At 39.2% G+C, this 11,623-nt stretch overlaps 2 protein-coding genes across 2 annotated transcripts in view; both read left to right on the top strand.

Annotated features, from left to right (window-relative positions):
• Positions 1–546: 546 nt before the first annotated feature.
• Positions 547–1,953, top strand: LOC122072810 (polygalacturonase-1 non-catalytic subunit beta-like). Its single transcript, XM_042637222.1, has 2 exons — positions 547–658; positions 798–1,953. Exons 1-2 carry the CDS (start codon positions 608–610, stop codon positions 1,776–1,778), a joined length of 1,032 nt encoding a protein of 343 aa, XP_042493156.1. The 5' UTR covers positions 547–607; the 3' UTR covers positions 1,779–1,953.
• A 2,186-nt stretch (positions 1,954–4,139) lies between these two features.
• Positions 4,140–11,623, top strand: part of LOC122074090 (increased DNA methylation 1-like) — a 61,285-nt gene continuing 53,801 nt past the window's right edge. Inside the window, exons 1-2 of the mRNA XM_042638917.1 lie at positions 4,140–4,704; positions 5,566–9,265. Coding sequence (XP_042494851.1) covers positions 5,765–9,265 — 3,501 coding nt within the window. The 5' untranslated portion in view covers positions 4,140–4,704; positions 5,566–5,764. The remainder of the gene's footprint in view (positions 4,705–5,565; positions 9,266–11,623) is intronic.

Genomic DNA, 11,623 nt, shown 5'->3' with positions numbered 1-11,623 from the left:
ATTACATCGGACGGCTTGGAGCTAACATGCACCCCAGCACCTTGGCATGCACCCTTGGAGCTCCTAGTTGCTAGATGTGTATTGGGCTCTCTTTAACACGGGAGAAGATCTGAATCCCAACTTCTCATAGTTTGTTCTTATGTAAATAACCCAGAATTAAGGGGGTGATTTTGGAATTTAAAAAGTTACAAAAAAAAAATTTTGATATTTAAAAATTGGGTTGGATATCTCTACCTGATCATGTGGTCACTATGCCAACACGAGGGACCAATCAGGAAAAGCACACAAGCATTCAACCGGGGATAGGGTGGTCTTTTCACCACCTCTATGTCGGGGGCATAGGGGTACGACCAGGGAGGGATCATTTTTCCTTGAAAATTTGAGGGCTGAAACGGTAATTGAAACTTTACTTAAATAGTAGTCATAAAGAGAAGTTTTTCACTTTTTCATAATTTGAGGGAACTAACAATAACTTCCTTCTTAGTTTATTTGCTGGTACCACAAAAATTTCCCTCTATAAATTCAAACACCCTCATCATGCAACAAACCGATCTCATTTCCATAAAGGCACAACCTTACTTCTTCCATTCTTAGTTTCAGTTCCACGATGATCCATTGCATTCTTTTCCTTGGTCTTCTAATAGTTGCATACTTTAGTGTAAGAAAGATGATGATTTTTCATTATCAGTCATTTCATTTTTTGGTAGAACATTGTCAATCATTTCAACATGGCTATGGCTTGTTCCTAATTTATCTTGCTTCTTTGATTGTTATTTTTTTCCCCATGAAAATTACAGGATTCTCAAGCTGAAAATACCATCTCGCAATATTGGGAAGAGCATATTAGTCTTCCAAACTCTCCACATTGGTTTGTTGCAAAGGCTTCTCCGTTAAGCCTTGATCAGTTGGCAGTGTTTATGAAACTTATGGAGGACGATGAATTGGCTTCCCATCTGCATTTGTTTTGTAAGCAGGCCAATGTTGCTTGTTCTACAAATGCCCTGGTGAAGAAAATAATGTACGATAAAAATTTTCCATCAATAGTCCCATTTAGAGATCAAAAACGGATATATGAAGGCCTTCCGAAGGAAACACCCTTGTCAATTGCTAGCCAAGGGGGATTGCCATTTTTTCGGGAGTCAATGGTGAAAGAGGGAAATTTTATATCTGTCCCTGATCTAAGGGAGCCAGTGTCATATAAATCTTTCTTGCCACGCCCTTTGGCATCAAAAATTCCATTTTCCTTTTCCAGGATCGATGAATTGAAGAAGTTTTTTGGTGTGGTGGATAATTCAAACATGGATGAGTATATTCAAGACACCCTTAAGATATGTGAGAAAAGCTCCATTCAATGTGAGCAGTGCACCTGTGCTACTTCTGCTGAGGATCTTATTGATTTTGTTGTTGAAAAATTAGGGCACCATGTAGGCATATGGAGAACTGAGAATGTTGAAGGATCTTATGAGAATGTCACAATTGAAACTGTGAAACTAATATATGGAAACCTCTCTGAACCACCAGTCATATGTCATAGCCAGCCATTCCCATTTCAAGTCTATTTTTGCCACATTTTACAAAAAGTGAAAGTATATGCAGTTGATATACAAGCTAGGAAGAAGGTGAATCATGCTATAATGACATGCCACTATGACACATCAACTTGGAATCCAAACCATCTTGCTTTTAAGCTATTGGGTTATGGCCCAGGTCTAATTGAAGTTTGTCATTGGATAAACAAGAATGGAGTTGTCTGGACAAAGACTAGTTTGAGCAGCTAATTCTCTTATTTGTGTAACATGTCACACTCGTCTTTTTCTCTTTACTTTTTCTAACCAGGAACTTATATGGGTACCCCTGGCTGGACCCTAATGTTTGATTGTCTTCTAATTTTGTGTTACACATGTTATGCCTTAAGATATTTCGAGGATAGATAATGACCTATTGTTGCTTTTATGTCTTCCAAGTTACAATACAACTCTGTTATTCAATTGTTCAACACAATAGATGACAACCTGAAATTAAAAGTAAACAATAAATTTTCCCTAGACCGAGTGGGGTATTAGCTTTGCTTCCTATTGCGCTCCTCCTTAACTGCTTTGTTGTGCTTCTAGGCACTCATTGCATACCTGAGTTGAATTGCCTTGGATCAATCCTATACTAGGTTACAATCAACCCATAACTTATGAAAGACAAAGATTGAAGTCGAGAAGCCCGTCGCTTATGCTTCCGACCTCTGCTTTCAACCCCCGGGAACATTTGCTAACATGGGCAAGACGCATCTTGAAACACCATAATTCATGTAGGGCATAAGAAATAAAATGTAAAACAATAAAACCAAGGTCCATCTAGGCCTCTCCTTTAATGGAATCAAAGCTGCTATTGCATAAAATAATGGGTCAATCCACAAAAGATAACAGTTGGTATTCATCCAAAGATATAACATTTATCTTCAGCGGGAGTGAGTTCATATGGATAGTTGTTAAAATTTTAGAATCATAAACACATCTAGAGATAACATGAATTATAGATAAAGGATTAGCCTGGGTATGATGAAAAACACACTTATTATGAGACAAACAAATGTAATAGAACGTAATATTAGTACATACAAATTAAATCACTCTTTCTTATGACATAGAAGAAACAAAGATCAATGAAGGATTCAGAAAGGTTGAAGATGGAGGAGGCTCGAAAGACCTCTGTATACAATCCTAAAGGCCCAGCAGCCCAAATCATCTTTATGAATCCAAACGATAAAAAAGTGATATCAGTCAAATTCCAATTCCTTATAATAGAAAATACATATAAGATCAAATTGCATAAACCTAGATAGTTTTTCCTAGTGTTAACACCACCAATAAAAAATTTCATGATAGTTTTTCCCAGTGTTAACACCACCAATAAAAAAATTTCACAAAAACATTTAAACTATGGGTGAATTTCAGGATACCAACCACTTGTGATGGTTCTTGACATCTCTTACTCATGTGATAGTTGGGACACAGTCCAATGGAATATTGGTTTTTAAAAGCACTAATTAATGCTATGTTCTTCGTTCTCAATATTTAGGACTTGGGAAAAGATAGGGGTACGTTGCTGGGCTGCTTAGACTGTATAACTTTCTCCCCCACCCCATGGAAAAGAAGCCCGTGCCCATGTGTGTCCCCCCTGTCATTGGTTGGAGCCGCTAGCTCTCTGGAGCAGTATGCCCAAACTCTGCCCATAGTACTTTTAGACTAGGATTTTAGTATAAAGTATTGGCACTGACATTGATACCAATACCGATACCGATACTGAAACTGATACTGATGTTTGATACCTTTATTCATACTGACTGGCCATATAAGCCTGATCGAACCGTTTTGCTCTTCAAAAATACTAAATATTGGCTATTTTTTGGGACCATTTTGCTCCCTTCTTTTATGATACTACTGATGAGATTGTTTTCAAAGCTTATATAAGATAATTTGGCTTGCTTGTTACTGAGTGCTTCAAGATACAGAGTTGCAGTCTCCAAAGCTTGCAAATTTTCAGATTGAAACTATCTCCTAAAATGAAAAGGTTTCAGATTAATCAACCCATCGGATAATACCTCCCAGAAAAAAAAAAAAAAAAAAAAAAAAAAAAAAGAAAAACTACCGGATGGCACGCAATCATAAATAGGTAGATTATGAAATTATTCCTAAAAGTGACGGAACCTAGATTGAGACATGATAGTAATAAATACGAACAAGATATTGACTGCTGAACTGCTAATATACCATTAGAAGAGGAGGTGAATGCTGACACCGTTGACTTGATTTTAATCTGACACCACCTTCCTTTATTTTTTTCAGTTCGGCCCAGAAGAGAAAGATTATAAATTTCTATACAGAGTTGTTAGAAGAAAGGCTCATAAATTAATCACCACCCTTTCACCAAAAAAAAAAATTAATCACCACCCAGGCCCCCACCCCTTCCTCCCCCTCCCTCTATTTCTAGTTTAATCTTTAGTACGAGAGGGGGCCCGTAATCACCTTCCATTGGGTCTTTAATGGAGGAGGAGGAGTGGGAGGAGAAGGAAGCAATGCCGCTCATCGTGTCAACCACCCACACCCAGACGAGATCACGAGAATCACAGAAAAGGCGATGCTTGCACGTGGGTTCCCTGTTCCATCCTCTCCTCTCCTGCAAAAAACCCCCAAAAAAAAGAAAAGCAAAACCGTACGAAGACAGAAGGACGAGTGGCACCTACGCCTCGTCAGTTACACAAAATTATTCGCTTCTCATTTACAGTTACATGAGAGACATGAGAGAAAGAAAGAGAGGGCATAAGAGAAGCGTTACTCATCGATGTTAAAGCTTAAACCCACCCGTCATTTACAGGGTGAGCTAAAAAACCACTTTAAAAAATGGCCTTGACCCTTTAGAGAGAGAAAAATAAAGAGACGGGTACAAACGTACATGGAAAGCGTAAGTGGGAGGGAGGTAGAAAGAGGGAAGAGCCGTTGGCCCTTCCAATCTATAGAATTTACAAGTTGGTTGTCTTTCCTTTTAAGGGGGCGATGAAGTCGAAGGAGGGATTCTTATTTGCTTGATGGGTTTTCTACATCTGTCCTTTTTGCTCTTAGGAACGAAACTACCTACATAAGTGAAGAAAAACCCTACTCCTACCCACAATTTCTGTGGTTCTATCGCTTTGGGACCGAGATTGGGATTCAAGAGGTGAGTGTGCTTTGCTTTTCTCTCTAATTCCCCAATGTACTTGCAGTTTTAGATGATGTTTTTTTTTGGCTTTGATGTATGTTTTTTGATCGCGTCGAGTGGTTTGGGTCTGCTTAACGTGGGGTTTTTAAGATAGCATTTGTGGCTTCAAATGGAGCTTGACTATTGTTTCTGTAAGAATAATCTCTTTCTTTGAGGACAACTCCAGAACAGACTCAATTTATCAATGCGGAAGTTGAATGCGAATACGGATATTGATGTATGAAATTGGGGTATCAGGTTTTTTTTTTTTTTTTTTTGTGGAAGTCCGGAATCATCTCTATTTTTCCTTTAGTTTTTTTGGCTTTTTCAATGAGGAATTTGAATGTGAATACTGTTATAGCTGTGTGAAACTGGGTTTTAGTGGAGGTAGTGGAAGGGAAGCCCAATATTATTTTTTTTTTTTTTTTTTTTTTTTTATGGGTGGGGGAGGGGAGCGGAGCGGAGTGGATTGTGATTCCAATGCTATAGTTTGGCAGGGTTTCTAGATTATTTGCTTTTCCTTTTACATGAGCATGTTCTTACCTTTTTCCTGGAGGATGAAAATGCTGAAACTTGGTTCATTTAAAACTGTGTTTTTCAAATTGGCACAGTTTTAATCGATGTATTTTTCAAAATTGGTTTTGAATTTTTTTCATGATGCCGTCATAGAAAATTTTGCGTTTTATCTGGCATTTTATGGGTTGTTGGCAATGGTACTTCCCCTGTACTTACTAGTTCTGAGAACCGAAATATGCAGAGGAATGTGTGTTCTGAAAGCTTTTCACTTCTTCCCCCTCTTTCTGACCTCCCTTTCCTTTTCTTTTATTTTTCCGGTTGCAGATTTAGTTGTAATTGCAGGATGGAATGAACTGGAAGTTTTCACGTAACAAGGCTTATTGGGCCTTTTCCTGTTGATTTGCGAACATAGGTTTTCATTCTCCCTTGTTGAATCATTTGACAACACTTCATCTCTCTCTCTCTCTCTTTTCAAGAAAATGATGAAAACAATTTAGCTGGAATTGAGCTGTGAGATTGCACGATGATGTTATTCAACAAAGAAATTGAGGGTTTACATGATGATGGCTTCGAAGGTTCAAATGATGAACGCCATATTTTCAGGAATACTTTTTGTGGAAATGAGGATGGTTACACCAGTAAGAGGTGTCTGGTTACCGGAGCTATCAGTTTTGAAGGTGAGGGCAATGAACACAGAAATATGCTGTCGAATTCAATTAATGAGAACTTACAACTGACAAGTCCATTCTCGACAAAAGATTTGTGTGTAGAGGACTCCTGCACTGCAAATGAGAATTATAGGCATGTGAATTGCAGCCCTAACGGAGTTGGCAGAAGAATTGCTGAATCAGGGTGTCTTCAGTATGCCTCAGCCTGTTCAGTTGGATTAAGTTCCGATAAAATCGCAACTAAACATTCTCCTGATGTGGGGAACGAGACTCAGATTGGAACAAGGGATGAAGTTGCTTCTTGTATTTTTTCTCCAGATTCATGCTATGTTGGTCAAACAATGGCATGCTACTTGGTTGAATCTTCAGATCAGGGTGTTATATCAAGTTGTTATCTTCTGAAGCGACAAAATGTGGACCATGGAGGTGACATTGATGAACCTGGTGCTTCCAAGTGTGAAATATCTACTGTACATGGAAATGATGTAAAGGAAGTTCCTGAAAGTATGCCTACTTCACCTACTTCTCAGGAGCGTTTTAGAACAAAGCTTTATGTTGCAGATTCATCCATTGCTGCTAGAGAAAGTTTTCTTAAATCTGTTGACACAGATATTGTTTCGTTGAAGATTGATTCTGTGAAAGATCTCCGTCCACGTCTTCGTAATCATGTCAATCATTTGCTTGAGGCTGCAGGCTGGATTCTTTCAACGCGCATAAGGTCGGACAGGAATACTTTGGCTCCAGTTTATATATCACCTGAGGGGGAGGATTTTCGTGCATTCCAGAAAGCTTGGTGGTCATGTGGCGAGAGATTGCTTGCTGATAGATACAGTTTGATGCAGGAAAATTATGAGAAGCAGTGGATTGGTATCAGTGAATTCTGGTTGGACTTATTGGATATATTAATGAAAATTGAAAAAGAGATGCATCAAACAGAAACTTCTGCCTCACTGGCTCGTCTGTGGAATATTTTAGATCCCTATGTTACTGTGGTGTATATTGACAGGAAGATTAGTGCCCTCAGAGAGGGAAAACTTATTAAAGCAACTAAAAGTGCATTATCTGTCAATTCAAGCAATGTGGATGAGGTTAGTAACCAGCTTGTTCAGGGTCAGAATCTACTACATGGTTCTCCTCTGGTCACTGAAGGTGCTGAGATTGTTACCTGGAGAAAGAAGGTCACCCTCAATGAGCAGAGCAGCAATGGAGATTTCTCAGCTCTTGGTGAATGGAGTGAGGGAGGGGCTGAGAAAGCATTGAAAGGTTCATCAATTTATTTTCCTTATGGAAAAGATATGCTTGTGGGAGCAAACACTGAAAAGGTGATTAAAGATCAGCATGTGATAACCTTTGGGCACCAAATGAATGGCTTGCATTTGAGCTCTGTACCAGTTTGTGGTTCAGATATCACATGTATCTGTTCTGAAAGCCAGTTGCATGATGTTCCAATCACTTTGTGGACTGTAGATACAGTGGTGGAAAAGGCTGGAAATGACTTCTCTCAGCAAGATAGCAACCCCAGCATCACAAGCTCTGAAGGAAAGAGTTCTGGAAAGAAAGTGGGAAGGGAAATTAAAGCTGTACAAGGGGAATTAGATGAATTTGGCATGGAAAAGGATACAGCATTGGATAAGGTAGGCAAGCACCTGCAAAAGTCTCTGCTGGACCATTTGGGTCAATCAATATCTTCTTGTCATTCAGACAATTCATCTGTGCAGGTTGATACTTGTACACATTCTACTCCCTTTGCTGCAGAAGTTGTAGAGACTGCAGTTAAGAAGGGGGTCTCTAATGATTGTAATCAGAAAGTTGACAATCAAAGTTTCTCAGTCCTTGATCAACCAAGTTCTGAAATTAAAGATCTTGAACTCCATTCGAGTCAACTGTGTGAGCAGTCTGCAGTTGAACAGAATAAACTGTTCCTTAACCCTCACGGCAATTTTTCCCTTGGAATGTTGGTGCACAATGAGGGAGAGGGGCGTTCTCAGGAGGGCATGCTTGAAATTGTTGATGGAGGATCCATGCATCATGAGACACTATCTTCTGGATGTCAGAGAAGCTGTAGCAGGAAACCTCCTTGTCTTGATGTGGATGAAAAGGAGAAAACTAATTTGAATTCCTCACCCTTACAAGAAAAACAATATTTCTCTCAAAGGGAGGTGCCATCTGACAGACTACAACTGTTGGGACATCTAAACGAGAAAAGTTGCAAGGCTGTTGGAGCTTCAAAATTTGAAATGAAGCATGCATCTGTGGCAGCAACAGAAGTTGGTCCACTAAAGAAGACACCTAGGAAGTCTAAAAGGATATCCGAAATAAAACATCCCAAATTATTCAAAATCCATGGGGAATTATATTTGTCCACTCCTCAGAAGGTTAAGTCACAAAATGACAGAATTAGAACTCGTTCACAGTCCAGTAAAAGCCAGAAATGCCAAAAAGGTAAAGGAAGTACTGATTGGAGCAGCAAGAAATCCTTGTCTATAAGCTCTTCCCAACATCAAAGTGCAAAAAGATCCAGAAGTAAGAAGTTGAAGAACCAGTTGAATGATTCTCGAAAATTAGCTGTGGTGGTTCATGATAGAAAAGGTCGAAAGAAGCTTCACTTGGAAAATTATACTGATGAAGCCCCTTTGCTTATGAATGTTGAATCTCTTGAATCCCAGTATTCCAGGAAAGTTGGCAAGGCAAGAAAATCTAAATTCAAAGATGAAAATGGACGGAAGAGATTGCGCCGGAGTCAGATTGAGGATGATGACCTTTTGATTGCTGCTATGGTTAAGCCCAAAGATTTTGGGTCCAAGGGGTCCACTGAAAGGAATGCCTGTAACTCAAAATCTTTTAGGAAACTTAAGAGTCAGAGCAGCAGTTGCAAGTTGCTTCCACGAAGCCCAGGGAAAGGTGGGAAGCACATGGATATTAAGTTGTCAGCCATGGGGAAAAGAACGGTGCTATCATGGTTGATTGATGCAGGTGTTGTGTCTGTGAATGATGTGGTCCAGTACCGGAGACGAAAGGATGATGCTGTGGTCAAGGATGGCTGGATTACTAGAGATGGTGTACTTTGTAAGTGCTGCAATAAGGTGCTTTCTGTCTCTGAATTCAAAATTCATGCTGGTTGCAAGCGATATAGGCCATGCTTGAATCTTTTCATGGAGTCTGGTATGCCATTCACCTATTGCCAGCTTCAAGCTTGGTCAGCTGAATACAAGGCCAGGAAAGATGGGACACGAGCAACTCAAGTTGATGAAGTGGATCAAAATGATGATACATGTGGTCTTTGTGGTGATGGGGGTGAGTTGATATGTTGTGATAACTGCCCATCTACTTTTCATCAGGCCTGCTTGTCTGCACAGGTTTGTCTTTTGCAAAGTTTATACTTTTTTCTTTGGATTTTTCCTTCAGCACATTAGTTATGTGGATGCTGTATAAGTGATCAATGATGTGAACGTGTTTTATTTCATTTCATCTTTAGTGTGTTGAAACAATTCCAGTATGCAGTATGCAAAATTCATTCTTAGCTGTTTGTGCGCCTAATCTCTCACTAAAGAATTATGTTCAGAGTGCACTGGGGGTGTTTTGGGATGCTGGTGTATGTCTTTTGAGGTCTTTCATGGTTCTAGTTAGCTATGGGGGTAGATGACTTAGTTGTTCTTTGAAACCAGTGCCTTTTGATTCAGGAGCACTTCAATGGATTGGTCCAAACCCGTTTGGGAATCCAGACAGAGATGAATAGGGTCCGATTTCCATCTTTGGCTAGTAGGACATTTTAGGATTTTTATTTATTTCTATTTTGGGATTAACATCTAATCTTTTATTTTGGTATGTTTAGTAGGAGAAAGCTACTAGGATTTAGTTTCCTAATGAATTTGTGTTTCCAAATTAGAATAGGTTTCCTTTTCATGTTGCGTTTCTTTTTTAATTTAAGTACATGTAACCTTGCTATTAAGATTTAGATTGAATAGAATTGAGCTGTGGAGCCATCTAGCCTTGGACAGTTGAACCCATGAAACAACAGTAGAGGTCCTGTTTCATGGTGGGACCCAATATATTTATTGGGAACTGGACCTATTTTAAGGTGGGTTACCTACTGTACCCAAGTCACGTGTACATAACATAAACATTCCCCACCTATGGTGGCCCTGCCACTGGTAATTCTGAAGTTTATTCGTTTTAGAGGGGGTTTTGGAATGCTTTCATCTGTCTGAATATCAAGCTTTCGTGAATGACGTGCACTTTTACTGTTGCAGGGGCAGTCATGTGTACAAAACAAAAACATTCCCCACCTATGGTGGCTCTGCCACTAGTAATTCTGAAGTTTATTTTTTTTAGGGGGTGTGTGGAATGCTTTCATATGAATTTCATCTGACTGAATATCAAGCTTGGGTGAGTGACATGCACTTTTACTGATACAGGGGCAACAGGACTTGCTTATTTTGGTTTGCTCCCCCACGCCCCAACACCCCCCCCCAAAAAAAAAAAAAAAAACAAAAAAAAAAAAAAAAAAATCCCAACCCAGGAGTCAGTATGGAATTAGGTCATTGATTGTTCAGTGATGAAGTGCTTGAGCACTTTAGTCATCTTGTGTTTCGCACATTCCCTATAACATGATTTTGCTTCACACTTTGTTGATCTGCATAGGGTTGAAAGACTTTCCAACTTTGGTCGTTACTAATGATACTAATAATAAGTTGGGAGAAAGGGATTAATGTGCAGCAAATTCCTCCCATCAACCCTTTTTATTGGGGGGGGGGGATGTTTTGGTTATTTTAGATGGGCATTTATGCCAATCTCACTATGCATATAACCTTTTTCCATAAGTTGGATATTTCATTTTTGAAAGTTGTTAGAGGCTATATGAAAAGTATCTACTAGTTTTTGTTGTGAAGACTGTCAGATGAACTCAACAAAAGTGTCAAAATCATTTAGCCTTGAGATATTGTGCAGTTTGTGCTGCAAAAAGGAGGAACATTGAGTTAAAAATAAGAAGTACCAAGGTTAGAGATGAGGGAAGAAGATGGAAGAGAGGAAGGAAAAAGAAGGAGAGAAGATGAGAGAAAGAGAAAATACAGTGGGAGCAAAATCGTGAATGAGCACTTCCTCATCTCACCCATATTAGATTTAAATATTAGTTTAGGGAATTACATATTCCTCCTTTAGGGAGATGAAAGAGAAATAAGGGAAATAAGAGAAATTACATTTAAGGACAACTTAACATAAGACAGTTCCTAATGTACCCCTAACATACATATTCTAACACTCCCCCTCAAGCTGGAGAATAAATGTCATGCATTCCCAGCTTGCATAAGAGGGTATTGAACTGGTGAGGAATGAGACCTTTGGTGAAGATATCCGCTAATTGATCACCTGCCCTCACAAAGGGTGTGCAAATATTATCGGAATCAATATTCTCCTTGATGAAATGCCAGTCTACTTCAATGTGCTTTGTTCTATCATGTTGAACTGGGTTGTGAGCAATGCTTACTGTTGCTTTGTTGTCACAGTAGAGTCTCATAGGGTCCTTTAGTGTCATACCCCAACTCAAGAACCAATCGACTTAGCCAAGTGAGCTCACAAACAGCATGAGCCATTGCTCTATACTCAGCCTCTGAAGTGGATTTAGCTACAACCGGCTGTTTCTTATTTTTCCATGTAACCAAGTTACCACAAAAAAATGTGCAATAACCAGATGTAGATCTCCTATCAGAAATGGA

This window comes from Macadamia integrifolia, chromosome 3, assembly GCF_013358625.1.
Source record: "Macadamia integrifolia cultivar HAES 741 chromosome 3, SCU_Mint_v3, whole genome shotgun sequence".
Classification (NCBI taxonomy): domain Eukaryota; kingdom Viridiplantae; phylum Streptophyta; class Magnoliopsida; order Proteales; family Proteaceae; genus Macadamia; species Macadamia integrifolia.
The sequence above is the reverse complement of the archived record's forward strand: the minus strand, read 5'-3'. Positions and strand labels throughout refer to the sequence as shown.

Excerpts from the sequence above, each read along its gene's own strand:
- LOC122072810 (XM_042637222.1), top strand. The coding sequence starts at position 608 with ATGATCCATTGCATTCTTTTCCTTGGTCTTCTAATAGTTGCATACTTT. Across the intron at positions 659-797 it reads TAATAGTTGCATACTTTAGT|GATTCTCAAGCTGAAAATAC; the intron begins GTAAGAAAGATG and ends TGAAAATTACAG.